The sequence below is a fragment of the Prionailurus bengalensis genome, chromosome E4 (assembly GCF_016509475.1).
Source record: "Prionailurus bengalensis isolate Pbe53 chromosome E4, Fcat_Pben_1.1_paternal_pri, whole genome shotgun sequence".
Classification (NCBI taxonomy): Eukaryota; Metazoa; Chordata; class Mammalia; order Carnivora; family Felidae; genus Prionailurus; species Prionailurus bengalensis.
In genome coordinates, this window is record NC_057360.1 from 63,660,238 (window position 1) to 63,684,564 (window position 24,327).

Here is a 24,327-nt window from a genome sequence, read left to right on the forward strand (position 1 = left end):
AAAAACTCCTGCCAATATTTTTCTTACAGATCATATTAAATTTATAGACAACTTTGGAAAAGTGACATCATTATATATTCTCTCTATCCAAGAACATGATGTTACTTTCCGTTTGTTCAAGTTTTCTTTTATGTGGGTAGCATTTTAAAATTCATACAGATCTTGCACATTCTTGTGAAGGTTATTCCTAGGCATTTTATCTGTTTTGTTGCTATGGAGTCTTTTCTTTAATTACATCTTTAACTTAGTGTTTATATATATAAAGGATATTTATTTTTACATGTTGCTTTCCTCCCACTCTACTAAATTCTACTATTATTTGCTGTAATTTTAAAGTTGATTCTCATGAGTGATCTAGGTACATAAGATATCTTCTGTAATAATGCTAATTATATTATTATTTTAACGGTATGGAAACGTATATAAATAGCTAAAGCTTGGAACGTGAAGAAATGATGTAAGATGAGTAGTGAGGAAAATTCTTTAGGTTAGTTATAAATTCATTAATGATCAACTAAAACAGTATTTTAGGATCCTTGGCATTTGAAATGACGGGATCCTTAGCATTTTAAATGAGTTCAGCCCCTGGACACATGGTATTCTAGAAATCAGAAGTATTATGTAAGTGAAATTTTGTCCCCTTTACATAATCTGAAGAGCTCACAATACCGCAAATGTCCACGTTTTCAAAGGGTGACATTCTAGATGGTGAATTCTGGAAACTGAAAAACAGATGATTGATTCTTAGTAAAATTCTAGAACGTGTATTCAAAAATGGCTTATCAAAACCACAATGAGATATCACCTCACGCCTGTCAGAATGACTAACCTTAACAACTCTGGGAACAACAGATGTTGGCGAGGAGGCAGAGAACGAGGAACACTTCTCTCTGCTGCTGGGAACGCAAACTGGTGCAGCCACTCTGGAAAAGTGTGGAGGTTCCTCCAAAAATTAAAAATAGAACAACCGTACGACCCAGCGACTGGACTGCTAGGTATTTGTCCAAAGAGTGCTGATTCCAAGGGGCACATGCATCCCAATGTTAAAGCAGCACTATCAACAATAGCGAAAGGATGGAGAGACCCAAATGTCCATCAAGGATATGGACATGATGAATGGATAAAGAAGATGTGGGGTATATGTGTATATATATATATATATATATATATATATATATATGTATACACACACACACACACACACACTGGAATATTTCTCAGTGATTGAAAAGAATGAAATCTTGGCCTTTGCAACAATGTGGATGGAACTAGAGTGTATTGTGCTACGTGAAATTAGTCAGCCAGAGAAAGACAAATATTATATGATTTCACTCATAGGTGGAATTTAAGAAATACAACAGATGATCATAGGGGAGGGGAAGAAAAAAGAAGATAAAAACAGAGAGGGAGGCAAACGGTGAGAGACTCTGAAGTACAGAGAACAAATTGAGGGTTGCTGGAGGGGGCATGGGCTAACTGGGCGAGGAACATTAAGGGGGACACTTGTTGGGATGAGCACTGGGGGTTATATGTTAAGTGATGAATCACTAAATTCGATTCCTGAAATCATTAGTACATTACATGTCAACTAAAAAAGAAAAAAAAAGTGATTTATGCGCACTGAGAAAAGGCGGCTGTGGTCCCCAGATGCCTACAGCTGTTTACCGCAATCCACTAGGTGATGTCAAGGCTTCCTCGCCTTTGGTCCTCTTGCCTAGGTATCCTCAGCCTAGGAGTATCCTATTCTCTCCAGGGTGGTTAGCTGCTTTGTGGCCTTTGGGTCTCAGTTTCCAAGTCACCTCTTCAAAAAGAGACTTTCCCTGGGGCACCTGGGGGGTTCAGTCAGTTAAGCGTCAGACTCTTGGTTTTGGCTCAGGTCCTAATCTCACGGTTCGTGGGTTTGAGCCCCGCATCGGGCTCTGTGCTGATGGTGTGGCGCCTGCTTGGGATTCTCTCCCTCTCCTTCTCTCTGCCCCTCCCTGCTCGTTCTCACTCTCTCCCTCTCAAAATAAATAAATAAACATTTAAAGAGAGAGAGAGAGAGAGTGAGACTTTTCCTGATCACTCATTTTTCTGTCACAGACTTCTGTTCTTTTCCTTCCTAGCACCTCTCTCAATTTAGAATATTTATTTCCTTTCCTTAGTGTCTGTATGCTCATGTAAACAGTGAGCTCCATGAAGACCTACCTGTGTCTTTTTTTTAAGATTTTATTTTAGTATTTTTAGAAATGTTTTATTTATTTTGAGAGAGAGAGAACAGAGCACACACATACGGGAGGAGCAGAGAGGGAGAGAGGGAGAGAGAAACTCCTAAGCAGAGCCTGACGTGGGGTTTGATCTCATGAACTGTGAGATCATGACCCGAGCCGAAACCAAAGAGGTGAATACTTAACTGACTGAGCCACTCAGGCGCCCCTAAAGATTTTATTTTCAAATAGTCTCTACACCCAGTGTGGGGCTCAAACTCACAACCCTGAGATCAAGAGTCACTCCACCGAGCCAGCCCAGGCGCTCCAAGTTAAGTAAATCTAAATGACATTCTTTGCCCGTGTTACTTTGTTACAAACTAGGCGAATGTCATAGACGGTATATCTTTTTTTTTTTAATTTTTCAAGTTTATTTGTTTATTTTGAAAGAGACAGAAACAGCATGAGTGGGGAGGGGCAGAGAGAGAGGGAGGGAGGGAATCCCAAGCAGGCTCTGCACTGTCAGCACAGAGTCTGATGCGGGGCTCGAACCCACAAAACTGTGAGATCATGACCTGAAACTGACAGTCGGGCAACACTCAACCGGCTGAGCCACCCAGGCACCCCGATGGTATATCTTGCTTTCAGGAAAACATAGGTTTCCTGACATGTTCCTTTAAACAGAGAATGGGCTAGAATATAGAAGCATTTTTATTTGACTGAACAACCAATCAACCAAAGAATTGATTCTCTAATTAGCTAGCTGGGGAGGCTGGTTTAACAGGGCCGTTTTGGGTCATGGCCTGTAGGATACCCAGTGGCTTAGAAAAAGTCATCCACATGGGGGCAGCAGAGAGCACTGGTAAAGAACCCCAAGGATTTCTGAAACCGGCTGAAAATTCTAATCCATAAATACTGGGTAACATTGATAGCGCACTTACCATGGGCTAGGTCCTATGCTAACAGTTCATATGTATTAACTTAATATAATCACTAAAACAATGACCTATGGGGTGGATGTTATATTTGCCCTTTTACAGAAGCTCAGAGAAGCGAAGGAACTTGCCCAAAGTCGTTATCAGTGAGTCAGAGCAGGGAACGAGCGAAGAGAACAGATTAAGGAGATTTTTACACAGGTCACTAGGATTCATGACTGATTGTGGTCCCATTCAGAAGCCAGGAGATACTGGAGTTCTAGCTAAGGGCTTATAGTCAGGTTTGAAGTTCAAATGAAACTAGGAGCTAACAAGATGTCTGGCTGAAAAAGAAGAACATGAACAGATTGCAGTTAACAGACCCAAGAACTAGAGAGAACTGTCAGGTCCACAAGTCGCTGAAGGGCCAACATTCAAGAGTAAAGCCCAGGCAGGGATACAGGAATCAGAGTGGTCCCGGAAGAGTCAAGAGGATTTTTTTTTTAAATGTTTATTCATTTTTGAGAGAGAGAGAGAGAGAGACAGAGACAGTGAGTGCATGTGCATTACGGGGCAGAGAGAGGAGACACAGAATCGGAAGCAGGCTCCAGGCTCTGAGCTGTCTGCACAGAGCCCAGTGTGGGGCTCGATCCCATGAACCATGAGATCATGACCTAAGCTGAAGTCTGACGCTTAACTGAGTGAGCTGCCCAGGCACCCCAGAGTTTTGTTTTGTTTTGAAGTTTATTTACTTTGAGAGAGAGCACAGGCAGGGGAGGGACAGAGAGAGAGGGAGAGAGAGAATCCCAAAAAGGTTCTGCACTGTCAGCACAGGGCCCAAAGTGGGGCTCAGACTCAGGACTGTCCGAGTTCATGACCTGAGCTGAAACCAAGAGTCGGATGCTTAACTGACGAAGCCACCCAGGTACCCGTTTCCCCAAATTTCTAGTGGAAGCAAGGAGGGGGTAGAAAGGGATCATAAGGCAAGAGACGAAGTTGTTGCTTTCACTGTAGAGATGACGGAGAGGTTAAGCCAAGGGGGAAATGGTTTAGCTATGGCTAACACAAAACCTTAATGTGTTCGAAGCACTTTTTCAGGTGACAGGTGTGACAGTGCCCGTTTCCACACGGGTCTCTCTGCTTTAGCTCGCGTTTTTACAGTTCATCTCAGGAAATCTGCTCAGCTCTGATGTGGCCGTTACGACCTCTTCAACACCTATTACATCTCAAGGCTTCATGTCGAGAGAGTGAACTTCCAAGGCTCCCCAAACAAAACATTCCTACAGATGGCAGCCACCAATGGATTGACTTAGCTTAGGGACAGCCGGCCAGGCCCTGGGATTTGTAAAGCTCAGTTGCTAAGTTGAAGGGGAGCCCCACGCCTCCCTTCCGTTTTCCAGTCTGAGCTTAGAGGCACTGTGGTTTCTCCCCCGTAGGCTTCAATGGGCACACCGGACACCACACTATTGGAGAAGGCCGTCCTCGGCACGCCATTTCCTCTCTGCTCCTCTCAATGCGGTTGCGCTAAGTTTGGAGACGACGGGTGGGCTCATGGAGAGGCATTACTGCCATGACGTCCACATCGCCGGTGTGTCAAGCCACTTTCAGGATGTGGGTATGAAGAGAACGTGAGGTTAGTTTTAGTAGTAGACCTGTTTTTCTTTTGGGGGGGGGGACTTACGTCTTAGGGGGCACCCCCCCCCCCGACATCACAGCTACCTATGTCCTGATGAGTCTCCCTCGAGGGAAAGCGAGGGAGCAATCTATGAAGACAATGAGGTGAGAGAGGAGGCTGTTTACAAAGGAGGAGTTCCCATGGGCTCAAGGGGGGAAATGAGTGGGGTAGAAATTTTTGGCTTTTTCTAAGGGAGACCTCTTCCCTTTGACCTTCTTTTTTTGATAATGCTTATTTTATTTCTGAGAGAGAGAGAGAGAGAGAGCGAGCATGAGGGGGAGAGGAAAAGAGAGAGAGAGGGAGACACAGGACTGAAGCAGGCTCCAGGCTCTGAACTGTCAGCACAGAGCCCGACGCAGGGCTCGAATTCACGGACTGCGGAGATCATGACCTGAGCCGAAGTCGGATGTTTAACCGACTGAGCCACCCAGGTGCCCCTCTTCTTCATTTTATTTTATTTTATTTTATTTTATTTTCTATTTTATTTATTTATTTATTTATTTAATTTTAGAGACAGAGCATGAGCAGGGGAGGGGCAGAGAGAGGGAGACACAGAATCCAAGGCAGGCTCCAGGCCTTGAGCTGTCAGGACAGAGCCCAACGCGGGGCTCGAACTCACATGACTGTGAGATCATGACCCGAGCCGCAGTCGGACGCCCAACTGGCTGAGCCACCCAGGCGCCCCACCCCATTCCTTTCAACCTTCTTTTTTTTTTTTTTTTTTTTTAATTTTTTTTTAACGTTTTATTTACTTTCGAGACAGGGAGAGACAGAGCATGGACGGGGGAGGGGCAGAGAGAGAGGGCGACACAGAATCGGAAACAGGCTCCAGGCTCCGAGCCATCAGCCCGGAGCCCGACGCGGGGCTCGAACTCACAGACCGCGAGATCGTGACCTGAGCTGAAGTCCGATGCTTAACCGACTGCGCCACCCAGGCGCCCCTCCACTTCCAATTTTAAGTAACCCCGACACCCCATGTGGGGCTTGAACTCACAACCCTGAGACTCTTGAGTCGCATGCTCTACCCACTGAGCCAGCCAGGTGCCCCAACACGGGTTTTTTCTGGAGGGCAGCTTCAGGGCCATGGCCAGGAACGGGAGAGGCAGCACTGCTGAGTGTGGAAACATGGGTGGTGTCAGAACCGGGTTCTGAGATGGGGCTGGCAGCCATGATGCGCAAGGGTGCAAAGCACAGGGATCAGATTCCACATATGTGGGGGAAGGTTCATGATCTGCATGTGACCTCTGTGCCAAGCTTCCAGAAAAAGCAGGTCTGGAACTAAAAGCACGCTTCCCGTCAGGTGCCTTTCTGAGGACATCTGACACTTTTAACAACTGTGATCCTCTTGAAACACTCCCTCTCTTCCCTCCGATTCTACAACAGTTATCACCCCATTTCTATTCTTTCTCATTGGCTGTTCCTCTTCAAAGATTCTCCGAGGGCTCTTTTTCTACTTGGACTTTAAAAAAAAAAAATTTCGGGGCGCCTGGGTGGCGCAGTCGGTTGAGCGTCCGACTTCAGCCAGGTCACGATCTCCCGGTCTGTGAGTTCGAGCCCCGCGTCGGGCTCTGGGCTGATGGCTCGGAGCCTGGAGCCGGTTTCCGATTCTGTGTCTCCCTCTCTCTCTGCCCCTCCCCCGTTCATGCCCTGTCTCTCTCTGTCCCAAAAATAAATAAACGTTGAAAAAAAAATTTAAAAAAATTAATAAATAAAAAATAAAAAAAAATTCTTTTTAATGTTTATTTTTTGAGAGAGAGCAAGCAGAGAAGGAAGACAGAGAGAGAGACAGACAGACAGACAGACAGAATCAGAAGCAGGCTCCAGGCTCTGAGCCGGCAGCACAGAGCCCCATGTGGGGCTCGAACCCACGAACCGTGAGATCATGACCTGAGCTGAAGTCAGACGCTCAACCGACTGAGCGATCCAGTGCCCCTCTACCTGTACCTTAAATGCTGGAATTCTCCCCAAAGTGCTCTCCTTAGCCCTCTGCTGTTCTCTGGAGTTTACCCAAATCTATAGCTTCAACTGCCACTGAAATGTTCGTAATTCCGAATTTCTGACCTATATATCACTAAAGCTTAAAAAAAAAAAAAGTAGTTTTCTGTAAAGACCACATATGTACATAGGAAAACAAATTCAAGGGGCACCTGGGTGGCGCAGTCGGTTAAGCGTCCGACTTCAGCCAGGTCACGATCTCGAGGTCCGTGAGTTCGAGCCCCGCGTCGGGCTCTGGGCTGATGGCTCGGAGCCTGGAGCCTGTTTCGGATTCTGTGTCTCCCTCTCTCTCTGCCCCTCCCCCGTTCATGCTCTGTCTCTCTCTGTCCCAAAAATAAATAAAAAACGTTGAAAAAAAATTTTTTAAAAAGGAAAACAAATTCAAACAGTAAAGACGGATCTCAAATAAAAAGCATAAATTCCACCCTGCTCAGGCCCACACTCTTCATGGTCAATTTTTTTTTTAAATTTTTTTTTCAACGTCTATTTATTTTTTGGGGGACAGAGAGAGACAGAGCATGAACGGGGGAGCGGCAGAGAGAGAGGGAGACACAGAATCGGAAACAGGCTCCAGGCTCTGAGCCATCAGCCCAGAGCCCGACGCGGGGCTCGAACTCACGGACCGCGAGATCGTGACCTGGCTGAAGTCGGACGCTTAACCGACTGCGCCACCCAGGCGCCTCATGGTCAATTTTTTAATGCCTGTGTAAATGTGCCGTGTGGACTCTTCTGGCATTGCTTTTTTCCCCCCAGGTAGTAATTTCCATTTAATTTACTTCTACTCTTAGATCTGTAGATTCAATCGCCATTGGTAGTTGTGGCCATCTCACAGGCAGCGCAAACTCCTTCCCTTTCTTTGGAATTCAGCCTCGGGCGACACTCGACTGCCAGCCCCCCCCCCCCTTCTTTTTTACAGACGACACCGTGAGAAAACGGTCTACACTGTCCCTTTCCAGTCGCTCAGTTCAACTTACTCTGGGTCCTATCCCACCGCATCTCTGGAACATGGTGCTTCAAAATTACTAAAGGCAATTTTGCGATACCCACTGGTCACATTTTAGTCCACGTTTACCTAATCGCTGACGTTTATCACTTTGCCCAGGTTCCCTGATACTTCTCTCCTGGATTCCTTCTTCCCCTCGTCTGCCCCTTCTCAACGCCCCCCTTTTCCTGTTCTCTTCCCTCATCTCATTTTTCAGACGCAGACATCCCTCTCCAGGCCGTCTTCTCCACTTCCCCGGCTTCAACAACTATCGACCTTCACACGCTCGCTCGCGCGCACGCACGCCTCACACTTTGCCGTCGGGCTTCCGATCCACGTTACCGAATAGTCAATTGTCTGATAGGCATCCCACAGGCACCGAAAACTCATTCTCTCCGCCAAAACAAAACAGAAGATGGCATCACTTTCCCCCAGCTGTCCAAGTCAGAGCACTGGGAAATAACCTCGGCCTCATCCCCATCTCCGATCTAGCTTTCTCCGCCCGCAGTCGCCCTTCTCTAGGGCGGACCACCCCCGTCTGCTGCCTGGGTAAAAAACTTCCCAACTGGTCTCCTTGCCTCTAACTTCGTTCCCTCCTATCCACTCTCCCTGCTGCAACCAGCGATCTTTAAAAAATGCAAACACAATTGTTCCCTTCTCGGCCAAGGCTCTTCGAATAAAATCACGGCCCTTCGGATAAAATCAACTAATTTACAAGGCCTTGCGCAATCGGCCCCTCCCATTCTCACAGGCCTCCTCTGTTACCTCTCCTTTCACCCACAGGCTGCTGACAGCTCCAGAACGAATCCGGCCCCCCCCCCCCCCCAGCCCCAATTCCCACCAGTCCAAGGTTCGGCTCTGGCGACACTTCCTTCAGGAAGCGGGCGCTTAAAAGGCAAATGCTCAAAGAATGACATCCGAGGGGGCATCCGAGCAGCGCTCTCGGCTCCGGACTCAGGTTTACGGCAAGTCCGGATTTACCGGAAGTTCAGGGCAAAGGTCAAATCCCGATCGTGAACCTTTCCCGAAGTTCGCGGGGCAGTCCGACCCTTGCTAGATTCCGCCCTTATGAGTCATGGCTGCTAGTCCCAGTCTTTCGATGGGTCTTGAAGTCGACAGCGGCCGGCTCCGGCGCCGCCAACGTCCTCACACTCGAGGACGCAACCCGCACTCCCTCCTCGTGACGGCCCTGAAGCCGCCGTCGGGAAGAACTTGCGTTGCCCGCTTGCCCCAAAGCAAGATGGCTGCCAGTCTCTAGTCTCTCGACCCAAAGTGAAGCTATCCACGCCCCGGTTAATGCCGCTGCCAGGCTGCCCACACCTAGCATGGCCACCCCGGCTCATGCCTCACTATGGTCTCGAAGCCGCCGCTAACCGGCCAGGTTCCGGGAGGCGCTGCTCCGGACGCGGCCGCCCCCCCCTCCCCGCCTCCCCCGCGCCCGCGGCGGCGGCGGCGGCGGCGGCGGCCGGAGCCCGGATGCGGCGGCGTGCGACGGCACGGGAGGGCGGCGCGGATGGATCCAACATGGCGGCGCCGAGCCTGAGCCGAGAGTGAGGCGGCGGGGCGGCGGGGTGGGGAGGGGGAGGCGAGCGGGACGGGGCGGGGCCGGGCGGGGCCGCGGAGGGCTAGGGGAAGGAAAGTGGAGGGGGAGGCGGAGGCGACGTCCAGCCCGAGAACCTCGAGAGAGGGAGGTGACGGGACGCTGCGAGGTGGGGGAGGGGAGCGGCCGAGGGGGCGTGCGGGGGAGGTGGCAACTGTGGGAGAGAGCAGGGGCGAGGCGGGGGATTGGGCGCGGGGAGGGGCGTAAACAAGGGCCGGGCCGGGCCCGGCCGGGGGTGCTGGCGCGGCCGAGGTGGGAGTGAGGCTGCGATCCCGCCGGATTGAGGGCGGTGGGCGCGGGAGGGAGCGGCCGAGGGTGCGGAGGGGAAGAGGCTGGTGGCATGTGGTGGGAGGGACTGGACTCTGGAGAGCGGTCTCGGGAGGGGGTGGGAGAGGGTGCGGAGGGGACTTCAGACGTGTGGGGGGGCGGTTTTGAAAGTGTGAAATTGGAGGTGGGAGGGGGAAGGGCCTAGGGGAGCATTTGGGTGGAAAAGGAGAGCACGGAGATTGGGGGGAATGGAGAGCGGGGCGGTGTGACGAGGTAATGGGGAAAGTGAGAGACGAAGAGGAAAGTTTGGGAGGAAGGGGAATGGGCTGGGAGATAGGACAGTGGAGCTGCACGGGGGATAGAGGTTGGGGGTTTCCCTTTCCCCGTGGAAAGGGAGGGAGAGCAGAGTTAAGCAGCCTCAGTTGCAACCAATTCTAATTGCCAGGCCTTTAGCTTTTCATAGGGTGGGAAGGGCAGAAGGGAATGGTTTGGAGAAATGGGGAATTGGGAGAATTAGGGAATTTGGAGAACGGATGAGGGTTCGAGTGGATTTGCTTTCCGGAGGCTCCCTGACTTACTGCTCCCTTGTTTTTCCCGGTTAGGGACAGAAGGGAGAACGGGGAAGCCGGTGTCACCGCCACCGAAGTGTGGAAGGAGTAAAGGACTTTTCTAGTTTCTAGCAATTAGCGGTGTAAGAAAGGGGAAACAGCCATGCTGGTTTGGAGCCCTACATGCCAGGGTGGAGGCTCTGGAAGTCTGAGAAAGGGAACAGAAAACAGGATGGCATCTGGGCAGCCTGGATAATTAAATGATTGCTTTAGTTTCCAGACTTTTTCTTTTCTTTTTTTTTTTTTTTTTTTTTTTTTTTCTTCTGTTTAAGTGCTAAGAGGGAGGGGTCAGCGTTCACATATAGGAAAGGTTCCCTGGTGAAATGTAGATGTATCAGGAAGCCGGGCCTCAGTGGATATTTTGTTTTCACTGTGTGCAAAGGGAAAGGGTGAAGACAGCATTTGGAGGCTAGCTCTGGTCTGATGAGCGAAGGGATAGAAAGTGCCTTCTTCGGCTGTAACCATTTCCCTATCTCCAGGTCTCCCTAAAGTTGAAAGTCAGTGTTAAAATGTAACAAAAATGTAACGAAATACGTGGGTCTCCTAAGGCGTTGAGGAGTCGGGTGAGAAGGTATCAGAGGATGTTTGGTTTTCCCGCAAGTTGTGGCATTTGGGACCTTTCTTGTCATGAGCCACCCGGGCTGGAAATTCTGGGAGTTGGTATTGTTTCGTGAATTGGCCCATAGAGCGTTAGGGAGGCCTGGGGACTTGGTTGGGAGTGAGTTCTCCCCTTTAGCTCACAGTGGATCATTTTAATCGAAATGGCTTTAGGTGTGTCTGTGTATTTTTGGAACTGGGACTGACTAATTCTTTGGGCCTTTGATGTTTCAAAATCAGGCTTGAAAATTGACTCTTTCCCCCTCATTTGTTTTTGTTTTGCTGCTGGCTTCCAACCTTGTGCTAGGAAGAGACCTGGGAAATTAAGTTTCTTGCAAAGGTAAGTCTGGAACTTTTTATGTTGTTGTTGTTGTTGTTGCTGTTCTTGTTTGAACAATGGAAGGGGATGGGAATGGCAAGAGAAATGCATTGGGGTTGAGCCCAGTAAGGGGTTCGAGGCCAGGGAACGTGTGTTTTCACCTACCCAGCTGAGTGCATAAGACCTGTTGCAGTCCCTGCGTCTCTGGGTAACTGGAAATTGGTAGGAGGAAAGAGAGAGCAGAAATCAGGTGTTTGGGGGGCAAGCCCCCAGCTTTGGTTTGTCATTATCTAGTCTTCTTGGTGAGCTCCGAGAAACACATTTTTTTTTTTAACATACGGAACTAGTACTCTAGTACAGTGCCTCTGAATGTTACTCTTGGAGGGCTGCTGAGGCACCTCACCTTTGTCTTTTCGTTGTTCAGGGTTCCCGGAATCTTCCTTTTGGAAACATACTGTGTAATTCTGACTTCCAGATATTTGGTTACATTTTCCCTATCCCACCAGCAGGAAAGCTCTTTCTGCACTCTTCAGGCTTCTCCATGCTGTTTTCATTCCAACTTTCAAGACCTCCCTCTTTTAGTTCGCCCACATGACTTGCGTCCCTCAGGGCTTCGGCGAGAGTCAAATACCTCTAGCTCTACGAAAATACAGATGTCATCCTTGTTGCGATGATACCAGAGTTGCGTCTTCCTTTCAAGAGATCATTCTTTTTTGTTGCCTCCACGTGACTGTCCTCTAAGGGCTTCTGAGAGAGCCAAGTACCTCAAAAAATACGGATGTCATTCCTGGTTGGGATGAGACTAGAGTTTGCCTGGGAGTAGAAACCAGATAGACAATTCTGTAGGTATATAGGCACGGTCTGTTGGCCCTGGGCTGGCTTGGGCCTCCCTAAAGAAAACAAACTAGCAAAAAACGACAGCTCCAGGCAATGCGGCCGTTCCTCGGAATAAAGAATTATTCTTGGGGAACTGTAGCGGGGGGACCCCTGTTAGGTTCTCAAGTGGACTCGAAGCAGCCCGCGGGATCAGGACTCTCGTTGAGCGGAGTGTTCGGTCTGTTTCTTGTTACCTGGCAATATTTCAGATACCGGGACTCAGAAGGTCTCTTAATTCTGCTGTTTAGAGGGGGGTACGTTCTCCTCACGACTCTGATATCTCTAGGATCTCTGTATAATTTAAGCTGTGTTCCCAAGCTTCACTGCCACAGAAAGCCGAGGATATTTTGGTTTACGAGGAAGTTGGGCATGTTCTTTCAGCACTGAAGTTAGATCGATTCTTGGAACCCCATCTGGATTGCTAACTGAGTGAACTCACCATCCCAGATGATAATTAAGTGGGGGGGGGGGGGGGCTGCGTATTAGCTTGCCCGTCCGCCTCCTGACAGTTCTCTCAAGGACACGGCCTTGGGAAACTCTAGCCTCTTCTACGTTTTGCTTCATAGAATAAGCAGGAGGTCTGATCAGCAGTCAAATAAGGAAGGGTCTGCAACTCTAGGTTCAGGACTTGAAAGGTGGCTGTGAGGCCTAAGGGCGGGATCCTTTTTGTTTGTCTTGCAGAGGATGGCATTTCTCTTCTCTTCATAGAGATCCAGATTGAACTGGGTCACATTCGACCTCCTGGGATGGGGCCGAAGAGAAGAGAGTGTAGGCCCACCGCTTGCTGCTCACCTGAATGGCAGCCGCAGGTGTTAGAGAAGCCAGGGTTGGAGTGGGTGGGACTCCTTCGGGTTCGTTGGACTTAGGAGTTTATAGTCTGTGTCTGACCGGCCTTGCTTTTCTTCTGAAATACTGTTCGATGGGTTTGGGTCAGAGGGACCCAATGGCTTCCGTCTCTAGATCTAGGGGGGAAGGTGACATACTGTCTCTCTTCTTTGGCCCCTTTGTGTCATGGTCCATCGAGAACAGGGTTTCTCATCCTCAGCATTATTGACATTTGGGGCTGGATAATTCTTTGTTGTGGGGGCTCTTCTGGGCATTCTAAGATGTCTAGAGACATCCGTGGCCTCTACTCACTGCATGCCTCTGGCACAGTCCTTTACCCCTTCCAGTCATAACAGTCTGAAATGTATCCAGACATCGCCAGATGTCCGGGGGGGGGGGGGGGGGGGGGGGGACAGCGTCCTCCGTGGTTGAGAACCACTGACCTAGAAGCGCTGATAATTCCTGGCACTTTGAATGATCCAGCCTGGGGTCTAGGACTTAAGGTGGCTGTTTCTTCCCTCCTATCTAGGGAGTTAACCCTCAGAGGACTGAGGTCTATTACAGAATTGCATCCATTGATATATAATCATTAGGACCATCATGCTTTCCTGCATTTTGCCTCATTTTCCAGGGGCGAGGTATGTAGGGACCATATTTCTTCATTTCCGGGGACTTAAAGTCAGAACACTTTGAATTAGGGAGCTCTCTAGCAACCTGCTCTTAGGATTGGTTGAATGTGAAACCTGCCCATCTGCTTTTTCTGAGATCCTCATAATCAGCAGCTGGCCAAGAGGAACAGGTGGGACAGGGAACAGGGAGACGCCTAAGGAGGCTCGGTTTTCTCATGTTGCCTGCTATGAGCAAGGAGTTACTTTCCTTCAGCACCCCCCCCCACCCCGCCCCCATTTGTACCCAGTAAGTACAACAGGTGAGAGGAAGATACGAGAAAACTACCCTGTAGTTGGGTAGCTGTTTTCCCAGCTGTTCCCATGCTCAGCAGGCGAGTGGGGGGTGGGGGGCATCTGGGCTCTCCTAAGTAGCTGTGAACCATATTTCTTGTCCGTATATCAAACTCATGTCTGGGGGCTAAGTGAGTGCGGGATGGAGCTCCCCTTTTCTTATGGGTATGAGTCTCTGCTTCCTTTTAGGTCCTTTTTAGAACCTTTTAGGTTCTTGAGGAAGGGAGGATTGGATTCACTTGCTCTGCAGTTTTCTAAGACCCCATCAACTTGGCTCTTTGGAAGTGGCTTATTTTATTCTCTCTCTCTTTTAAACTTTATTTATCTTGCAAGAGAGAGCGTGCACACACACACTGTGAGCAGGGGAGAGGCAGAGAGAATCCCAAGCAGGTTCCATCCTGTCAGCGCAGAGCCTGACCCGGGGCTTGATCAAACCGTGGGATCATGACCTGACCTGACATCCAGAGTCGGACGGTCACTTAACCCGACTGAGCCACCCTGGTGCACCTTATTCTCTTTTGTAACTTAGCCTCAGTGTCTCGGTGTATAAAACGGGACCACCAATCTTCTTGCTTAGTAGGGTGCCGTGGTATGGGTAGTTCCACACAACGTAGGGGAGGCTACGGCTAGCTAGAGTGTATGCGTGGTAACCAGGCTGTGTGTATCTGTTTTTTTGTGTTTTTTTTAATTTTTAAATTTATTTTTGAGAGAGAGAGAGACACAGAGTGCAAGTGGGGGAGAGGTAGAGAGAGAAGGACACACAGAATCCGAAGCAGGCTCCAGGCTCCGAGCTGTCAGCACAGGGCCCGACGTGGGGCTCGACCTCACGAACTGCAAGCTCTTGACCTGAACCGAAGTCAGACGCTCAACTGACTGAGCCACCCAGGCGCCCCTGTGTGGGTTTGTTTCTTAATTGATGCTGCTTTTGATGATCTCTTGGAGACTGAGCTCAGTTCAGTAGGTTGTGAGTACTGTGTACCAACCTCTATGCATTGCTAGGCACTGAGAATATAAAGGTGAATGTGACTTCGTCCATTTCCACGAGTTGCCTAAGATGGGCTGGGGTGATAAATACACAAATGGGGTTTAAAAGAAATACGTATGATGTTCCACAGGAGCACAGAAGAGGATTACATATCCCAGCATGGAGGTGTGGAGAATGAATTTGAAGATGGTATCTGAGCTGACTCGTAAAGGACGAGTAGGAGTTAGCCATGTGAAAAAGAGGAGTGGTATAGGGGGGTAGGGTACAGAGAAGGGAGAGGGGCACTCAGGCAATGGCAGTAGCCTGAAGAAAGGGACAGAGAAGTGAACTGCCTGCTGTATGTGAGTTATAAACAAACTGATAACGGCAGAGAATCAAAAGTGGGTTATGAGGTTGAAAAGGTAGGCAGGGCCTGATCTCAGAAGGCTTGGTGTGTGGTGTGAGGAGTCTGGAGTGTTCTAGGTAAGGAGGGGGCTGTAGATAGGTCTTAAGCAGAAAAGTGATGTGGTCAGTTGTGCATTTTATTTTTAAAAATGTGGGGTTTTTTTAATGCTCTTATTTATTTTTGAGACAGAGCGTGAGCAGAAGAGGGGCAGAGAGAGAGGGAGACACAATCTGAAGCAGGCTCCAGGCTCTGAGCTGTCAGCACAGAGCCTGATGCAGGGCTCGAACTCACGGACTGTGAGATCATGACCTGAGCTGAAGTTAGATGCTTAACCGACTGAGCCACCCAGGCGCCCCCCAAAAAATGTTTTTTTCAATGTTTATGTTTGAGAGAGAGAGAGACAGAGCACGAGTGGGAGAGAGGCAGAGAGAAACAGACACAGAATCCAAAGCAGGTTCCAGGCTCTGAGCTGTCTGCATGAGCCTGACACAGGGCTCAAACTCACAGACTGCAAGATCATGACCTGAGCTGAAGTCGGACGCTTAACCAACTGAGCCACCCAGGCGCTCCTCAGTTGTGTGGTTTAGATAGCGAATTCAGCTGGATATGAGGGATGGACTTAGGTGGGTTAAGATTGGTGGGCAGGGGAGCCCTCGAGAGGCTGTTGCCATAGTCCAAGTGAGGGATCATCAGGACCTGAAGCAGGGCAGTGGCGGGAGAGGTGATTGGAGACATATTTAGAAGTGGCTTCAATAGGAATATATAATGGATCAGGTGATTGGAGCTGTGGTTTGGTGGAACAGTATTGGGCAGCACGTGCGTGTGACAAGTGTGGATGTGGAAGCCTGTGGACTTCAGGCTTGGTCACAGGTCATTGACATTACCCAGCTTGATGCTGAAACTTGGTGAACCAAACACTGAATTATGGGGGCGCCTGGGGGGGCCCAGTCGGGTGAGCGTCTGACTCGATTTTGGCTCAGGGCACGATCACGACTGTGAGATTAAACCCCGCGGCAGGCTCTTTGCTGAGCGTGGAGCCTGCGTGGGATTCTCTGTCTCCCTCTCTGCCCCTCTTCCTCGTTCTCTCTCTCTCGTGCTCTCTCTCTTCCAAAATAAATGAATATTAAAAAAGAAACCCCGCAAATGCCAAATTATAGAACGAGTGTCGGCTGCTGTGGGTCACTGCGAGCGGGTGGGGAAGTGACAACTACGAGGAAGGAATAGAAGGGGCGTATGTCCAAGTGGTGTGTGAACATCATTGGTGAGTTCACCTGGCAGCGGAGGGTCACAAGCGTGCTCACCGCAGTAATGTTCGCTGATGTCAATCCATGAGTTTGGGTGAACATTACTGGTTAGCCTCCTGTGCAGTTAGGCTTTTGAACTTGGTTGGATGGCAGGAAGTATGAGGATAAGGTTGGGGGAGGGGGTGGCTCCGGGCTGCAGAGGTCAGGGGTGCTTATCGCTCTGAAATCTCTTTCACAATCATCGCCCCAGCGGTTTCGCATGTAGTTTCTAATTGGATTCTTAACAAGTCTGAGGAGTAGCTTCTTTCCTTCCATGTTTTGTAGATGGGGGACAGTGCGACTTTGAAGTGAGGTGACTTGCCTGAAGTCACACAGCTACACAGCTGGCTTGTTAATGATACAGGCAGAATGAAAACTAGGTCTTATCTAAAGATTTTCAGTTTCCCTACTGTCCGTCTGTAGGTTTGTCTCCCGCAGCTTCCATGTTAGTTAAGGGCGAATTCTTGGGGCGCCTGGGTGGCTCAGTGGGTTGAGCATCTGACTTCAGCTCTGGTCACGATCTCACGGTTTGTGAGTTCGAGCCCCGCGTCGGGCTCTGTGCTGACAGCTCAGAGCCTGGAGCCTGTTTCTGATTCTGTGTCTCCCTCTCTCTCTGACCCTCCTTGGCTCACACTCTGTCTCTCTCTCTCAAGCATAAACATTAAAAAAAGAAAGTGAATTCTCTACTTTTCTCAGGATTGCCTACCTTTAAGAGGTGAGATGGTTGGGGGTAGGAGGGAGAGCACAAAGGGACCAAAAGCAGTATTTGGGGGGCAGGGGAAGAATCGGGGTAACCTCTAACAGCAATTCCTGCTGAGTCTGCAGCCTGAAGTTGCATATAACACTCTCAGGGAACGCGACCCTGTTTCTCCAGTAGGGTCTGGACTTAAGGTAACAGCCGTTGGATGTGGAGAGCTCTGGGCTTTATTTTGCAATAATCACTTTTGAAAACGTGATAAACCCTCAGTGTTGCCGTGCGCCAGGCACGGCGTTAGGCACTGGGGGTTCGGGAGCGAACAAGACCAGTTCTTCCACCGGGTGGCTCACGGGCTCTGTTTCCTCGTCCCTACAGTGTAGCGAGGCCCTCGGCCGCCGAGCGGGGACTCTGGACCGCGCCACGCACCTGAGCCCCCGGCATGGCGGGCCTGAAGCGGCGGGCCGGCCAGGTGTGGCCCGAAGAACGCGGCGAGCAGGAGCACGGGCTCTATAGCCTGCACCGCATGTTTGACATCGTGGGCGCCCACCTGACACACAGGGACGTGCGCGTCCTTTCCTTCCTCTTTGTCGATGTCATCGATGACCACGAGCGTGGCCTCATCCGAAACGGACGTGACTTCTTGCTGGCGTTGGAGCGCCAGGGCCGCTGTGACGAGAGTAACTTCCGCCAGGTGCTGCAGCTGCTGCGTATCATCACTCGCCACGACCTGCTGCCCTACGTCACCCTCAAGAGGAGACGGGCCGGTGAGGGTGCACGAGGGACCAGACCGCAGGGCCCGGGGACCAGTCGTGGGAGGCCTGGAGCCGGCAGCACAGGAGCCCGCGTGGGAGGAGGCGATGACCCTGGGGGCTACCTAGGAGGCGTTAGGAGGCCCGTGGGAGGGTTGGACCGGGGGCGGGGGGGGGGGCGTCTTTTCCTGAAGGACCCCCTCCCCTCCTATAGTGTGCCCCGATCTTGTAGACAAGTATCTGGAGGAGACGTCGATTCGCTACGTGACCCCCAGAGCCCTCAGTGATCCAGAACCGAGGCCTCCCCAATCCCCTAAAACAGGTAAGAAGATAGGAACTCCTCTGAATTTTCCTGGCTGGCTCGGTCAGCGGAGCGTGCGCTCTTGACCGTGGGGTTGTGAGGTCAAGTCCCATTTTGGGAATAGCGCTCACTTGAAAAAAAAAAAAAAGAAGACCCTAAACTCGTTATTTTTCCAGCCTCGCCAGCCTGCCTGAAAGGGCACTGGGTCTCTCTCACCCCCGCTCCCCCCAGCATCTGGCCCTATAAAAATTAGGTGAGGTGTTAATGCTTCACCTGGGTCCTGTGATTGTCCCCACATCGTGTGTCCTCTTTTCAGGTCCTGTAGGCTTTTAGTGCTAAGTCTTAAGTGATTCCTTCCTCATTCCAAGAGATCGGTTTGTATTTCTACTTTTCCCCTCCTATGTTTTTTCCCCTTTTCCCCTCTGGCCAGTGCCTCCCCACTATCCTGTGGTGTGCTGCCCCACTTCGGGCCCTCAGATGTGTAGCAAGCGGCCAGCTCGAGGGAGAGCCACACTCGGGAGCCAGCGAAAACGCCGGAAGTCAGTAACACCAGATCCCAAGGAAAAGCAGACATGTGGTGAGGAAGTTTAAGGGTTCTGGAGGTGGAGCAGATGGGAGGGGGAAATACAGAGAAGTGCTGAGACCCCGGGCAGTTTATGCTGTTTAGTGCGAGGCTCGCATGGAATGGGTGAATGATTTAGTGGGATTGAACGGCCTCATCTGTGGGGAGAGAATTCCTCTGTCTTTGTGGCAGAGTCCAATTCACGTCTTTCTAGTTAATACGAGATCAAAGGGATGCTGTTACAACATCCTTATTGTAGGATGGACCAAGTTTTTTTTTTTTTATTTATTTTTGGGACAGAGAGAGACAGAGCATGAACGGGGAGGGGCAGAGAGAGAGGGAGACACAGAATCGGAAACAGGCTCCAGGCTCTGAGCCATCAGCCCAGAGCCTGACGCGGGGCTCGAACTCGCGGACCGCCAGATCGTGACCTGGCTGAAGTCGGACGCTTAACCGACTGCGCCACCCAGGCGCCCCAGGATGGACCAAGTTTTGATCGAATACTAAAGTGAACTCGTGTGCCTGGGGGCGCCTGGGTGGCTTAGTCGGTTAAGCCTTGGACTTCGGCTCAGGTCATGATCTCAAGGTTCACGGGTTTGAGCCCCGGCGTTGGGCTCTGTGCTGACAGCTTAGAGCCTTGGAGCCTGCTTTGAGGTGCGTGTGTGTGTGTGTGTGTGTGTGTGTGTGTGTCTGTCTGTCTGTCTCTCTCTCTCTGCCCCTCCCCCGCTCACGCTCTTTGTCTCTCAAAAATAAATAAAGCATTCAAAAAAGACATTAAAAACAAAATGAAAACAAATAAATGAACTTGTGCCTGTTAGGAACATACTGCCTAGAAGCAGGGTGCTCCTTGTGAGGGATGGCAGTGATCTGGCCTGGGCCTGGCCCGTTTAAAGGAAACTCGTGTGTTCAGGCGAGGATTTCAGAGGTGCTTGGAAAAGAACTGGTCCCGGGGGAGAGGTAGGAAAGCTGTCAGGTGACGCTCCCAGCTCTGCTCCTCCGCTGGTCTTCCAGCCTCCCGCGCCCGCTTGGCCGCGCCCCCTCCGCAACCGCTTGTGCGTGTCTTGTCTTCCCCACAGACATCAGACTGCGGGTTCGGGCCGAATACTGCCAGCACGAGACCGCTCTGCAAGGCAACGTGTTCTCGAACAAGCAGGACCCACTGGAGCGGCAGTTTGAGCGCTTCAACCAGGCCAACACCATCCTCAAGTCCCGGGACCTGGGCTCCATCATCTGTGACATCAAGTTCTCCGAGCTCACCTACCTCGACGCCTTCTGGCGCGACTACATCAATGGCTCGCTACTAGAGGCGCTCAAAGGTGTCTTTATCACAGACTCCCTCAAGCAGGCTGTGGGCCACGAAGCCATCAAGCTGCTGGTGAATGTGGACGAGGAGGACTACGAGCTGGGCCGGCAGAAACTCCTGAGGAACTTGATGCTGCAGGCACTGCCCTGACCTTTCCCCTCTCACCTCTCACCTCTCGGGGGACTGCTCCCCCCGCCCACCTCTGGAGCTCACATACTGTTCTGGGGTTTGTTCTCTACCCTTCCGACCAATCACACCCCTGCCTTTTTTTTTTTTTTTTTTTTAAAGGAAAAGACAAAGGAAAATGGAAGCGGTGTTCCCCACCCCTCCCTGCACCCACGTGCCTGGGCTTCCCCTGTTTCCCTTTCCCACGTCCCCTCCTCCTGATGTGCGTCTGCAGCCACCTTGCCACTGAGCCGTAAGACAAACGTAGAGGGAGAAGCAAAGTCTATAGAACATAGTCTTTGTAGGGGATCGAAGTGAACACTGCTTCCGGGTGCATTGCGGGGTCATCAGTACTTCTGGCTTTCTGAGGGCTCTTAAATTTTGTCTGCAAAAACCAAAGGGCTGAGTGAGGGAGCTGTGTGGAAGGTGGGACTCTGAAGCGTATTTTGGAAACTAATCACCACCCTCTCCCAAATTATAGAATTTTTAAAAAACAAAGAAGCTGTGGCCCTTTCCACTCTCTGCCGGCCTCTGGTGCTGCTCCTCTCTGCCTCGTTTCCTCCATTCCATGGCTTGAAACCTCTGCCTGGTGTGGCGCCTTCCTTTTCCCCCTTTGGTCAAACCCTCCGAAAGGGAGTCTGAGGTAAGAGGACTAGGCCAGCCTAGTTCCCTGCTCCCGCACAGGGCGGATGGCAAAGGGGTTGCTGATAAAAATACACTCCCCCTGGAAAGGGGAAGGGGGAGTGTGAGACTTCCCTTCCATGTTCAAGTGAAAATAAATCATGTACCCTGCAGCCCTTTCCCCTTTGCTTTCTTCTGGCTTGGGCGAAGGGCAGTCTAGGTGAAAGCGAAGTCATTCAGTACCCACCCCTCTCTCCTTTTTCCTCCCCCACTCTCTACCCCACTCCCACGCTCAAGCTTGGGAGCGTGGGGCCGGGACATGCACTGAGTGTCGCACTTTGATTGGGGCAGGGAGGCTTGTCGAAGGAGCCAGAAGGCCTAGAACCGGAGCCTCGTCCGGCCGGTACGACCCCACCTCCCCTTTTCAGCTCCCAAAGGAGATGTCCAGACACAGACTTTCTGATGATTCTATTTTTTTCAATGCCAGTGCTGCTCAGCCCTCCGCACAACTTCAGTTTTCATGAAATAAACAGCGACTGTAGAAAATTCCACCTTTCTGAAACTGAAATGGGAGCTCAGGCGAAAGTTTCCTCTTTCTCGAGAAGCTGAGCCTGTGTTCCGCCAAGGCAGTCGAGCTTCTCCAAGTGAGGGGAGCCGCGCCTGGGTCCCGCCATCAAGTCACGGCAACGCCAGCTCACGATGGGAGTGTCAGCTCACAGAAGTCAGTCTTAAGACCGTGGGTGGCCCAGACTGCCGTAGAGGTCAGGCCTGCGGTGCTGGAACACAGGCAGCTGTTGGCGCAGCTGTCGCAGATAACTGAGGTCGATGCGGGCAAGGCAGAGGCCTGGTCCTTCAGAGCAGCGGGCCACCACTGTCCCCCAGGGATCCACCACCATGCTGTGGCCATAACTTGCTCTCTTCTCGTGGTGGCGTCCACACTGTGCTGCTGCCACGACGTAGCACTGGGTTTCAATGGCACGGGCCCGCAGCAACACCTGGGGATGAGGAGACGTGAGTTCACTTACGTACATGGAACGTCCAGTGGGGAATTGATAGGTGACGGGTGTTACAGGCCAGTCTACTCCTTGTGACCATTCTGATAACTGCCTAGGAATGCTTTACTGTTACCTGTTCTCTAACGTGAAGGGCAGCAATCTAGGGAATGAATGCTTCCCCCTGGGTGGGAAGGGGAGGAAAATCTTTTCTTCGGCTGGTAGGGCCAAGGGTGGAGAAGGAAGTTTAAGAGGAGGCCCTTGGGTTCTGAAGGGAGGGTCTCTTACCTCCCAGTGGGCTGGGCCCGTAACAGATCCGAAAGCTGAAGGGTAGGTAAGTATTTCTGCTCCAGCCTGAGCCAATGCCAGAGAGAGTTCAGGAAAGCGCATATCGTAGCAGACCGCTAGACCAATCTGCAATGAAAAAGAGCCTGACCCCCCATTCGGTTCGTCACGGCATCTAGTCGTTACCTCCCTACCCCGCTCCGTAGGCCTTTCCAGCCTCTGCTACCACCTCAGAGTGTTCCTACTCTCCTCCCTCGTGTTCCTGATCCCGCATCTCCTCCTCTCACAACTCCCACCTTGCCTGCTGGTGTGCTGACAGGAGACTCAAGACTGGGCCCCGGAATGGTAGAGTTGCTCTCACGCATAGGCCCCTGCCCTGGAATCTCCACGTCACACAGATGGGTCTTCCTGTAAGTGGCCACTACTGACCCTGGAGCAAGATGGAGAAGGAGTGCTCAGTGCTGGTGCCCTAGAAGCACCCAACTTCGTTCCTCTCCTCCCAGGGAGCTAGCTTATAAGCTAGGATGCGAAGTACAGATGCCCCTTGACCAAGCAAAGAGTTGCGTAACAGTTCTGGAGGATCTTACTTTAGGCAGCAAAGCCTGGGAAGAGGGAGGCTGGAGAGTTCTGAAGTCTCACCCTTGTTGTCCAGAAGCACATGACAATTGTAGATTTTCTGAGTCTGTTCCCAGTCCTGGCCTCGCTCGTGGAAACCACCCAAGGACAGCCAGAGTCCACATTCCCTGGGGGAGGAGGGGGGCAGGGGGAGGAGGCGACACGGACGACTCTTCTCAAGGTTCTGCCCTCCCACCTGGCCACTCAGGGACAAGTGCCCAACAAAGAAACTACCTTTTCCTCCCCCTTGCCCTGATACCTGGCAAGCTGGGTATATTCTCCTAAAAGGTTCCCACCCAGTGGCTCAGACAGGCGGAGCGTCTCTGCAGGGTCCCTCGCAACGAAGTCAAATGCCTCCGGCAGGAAAGCCAGGCAAGCACCCAGTCTGGCAGCCTCTCGAACAAGCTCTGCGCATGTTTTAAAGTTCTGCTGCTTGTCTGGGGTTGAGGTTACCTGGCACACAGCCACCAGCGGTAGTTCCCAGGAAGAAGAGAAGATGGCCATGGCTCTGGGCCTGTGAATGGCACAAGGCAGGACTCAAGATTTCCCAGCACGGGAAAATCCCAGTTTAATGATAAGGGTCTCAAATGGGGAGGCGGGAGGGCTGGACTGCCCTTGGATTTGTGCTCTTAACGGGGCACAACCACCCACTGATGAAATGTTCTGTGGATGGTTGGTACCCCAGTGTTTCCCACCATCTGGTCATTTAACAAACATTTACTGAGCATCTACTGAGGCACTGAGGACAGAACAAAACGTGTTACCTGGGCTGTGCACAAAGTACTGACGGTCGAGGGATCCGGAGTCCAGGACACAAAAGAAGGGACAGGAGCTGGTGAGGAGGCCTGATGATGAAGCCCAGCCTGAAGATGGTGAGAAATCAGGACACCGGCCCCTCCCTCAAGGAGTACATTTCTAGGCTTCTCTGACTTTTCACACTGTGGGGCCGAATCAGGGCCCTGCCAGTAACACCCCCTAAGTCTTCAAAACACTCTTTACTGTAAGTAATTATGGGCTACAGGAAGAGATCATAAAGTGGGAAGATGGAGGAAAGGGCTTTACTGGGCACCTGAATACCCCGACTTCCAGTGATCTCATATTAAACTGAAGCCATTTTCCTCAGCCAAACCTATCCGCGCTTCGAAAGTCATCTCCATGAAACTTCCTTGTTTTTCCCAGCCTCTCTTCCTGACTGCACACCTGCACAGCTTTGCTGCTCAAAACATATACCCCGCCCCCCCCCCCCCTTACCCCGGAATCTCTGAGGGGAAATTCACCTTCCCTCCTTTCCCACCGCCCCGTGCTGGGCAGAGGGCACTGGCACCCAGATCCCAACCCGCGCCCCCACTCTCCGGTTAACCCGTCCGAAAGGGTTCTGCCCCTCTCCCAGGGGCAGTGTCTCTGTTGCACAAGTTAAAGCACCGCAGGCGGAATTCACCGCGGCCTGCGGGGCAGACGGTAGGTCCTACATGAAGACACAGCCAAAACCATCCGCAGGATCCGAACCGAAGAGCGGCCTGGAGGCAGAGGCACCGGGGCGAGTGGGCGGTAACTCCCAGACCGGATGTGACGCACGGCGGG

At 51.2% G+C, this 24,327-nt stretch overlaps 2 protein-coding genes across 9 annotated transcripts; one reads left to right on the plus strand and one right to left on the minus strand.

Moving 5' to 3' along the window:
• The first annotated feature begins 9,164 nt into the window (after positions 1-9,164).
• Positions 9,165-21,027, plus strand: DEDD (death effector domain containing). 3 transcript variants are annotated; one of them, XM_043568482.1, is made up of 6 exons: positions 9,165-9,302; positions 11,132-11,164; positions 17,529-17,917; positions 18,117-18,224; positions 18,634-18,780; positions 19,842-21,027. In XM_043568482.1, the coding sequence occupies exons 3-6, from the start codon at positions 17,593-17,595 to the stop codon at positions 20,216-20,218; spliced, it is 957 nt and encodes a 318-aa protein (XP_043424417.1). In that variant the 5' UTR covers positions 9,165-9,302; positions 11,132-11,164; positions 17,529-17,592; the 3' UTR covers positions 20,219-21,027. The 3 variants fall into 3 exon arrangements, with proteins under 3 accessions (XP_043424417.1, XP_043424418.1, XP_043424419.1); XM_043568483.1 differs by lacking the exon at positions 9,165-9,302 and adding an exon at positions 9,354-9,461; XM_043568484.1 differs by lacking the exon at positions 9,165-9,302 and adding an exon at positions 9,527-9,604.
• Positions 21,028-21,307: 280 nt separating this feature from the next.
• NIT1 (nitrilase 1) lies at positions 21,308-24,321 on the minus strand. Of its 6 annotated transcripts, none has more exons than XM_043568477.1 (7): positions 24,216-24,321; positions 23,511-23,609; positions 23,006-23,260; positions 22,771-22,874; positions 22,428-22,561; positions 22,135-22,260; positions 21,308-21,849 (listed from the first exon to the last, which is right to left on the minus strand). In XM_043568477.1, coding segments are annotated over exons 1-7 (987 nt in total). In that variant the 5' UTR covers positions 24,218-24,321; the 3' UTR covers positions 21,308-21,582. The 6 variants fall into 6 exon arrangements, with proteins under 6 accessions (XP_043424412.1, XP_043424410.1, XP_043424414.1 ...); XM_043568475.1 differs by having other exon boundaries at positions 24,185-24,291; XM_043568479.1 differs by having other exon boundaries at positions 24,169-24,275.
• Positions 24,322-24,327: the final 6 nt, after the last annotated feature.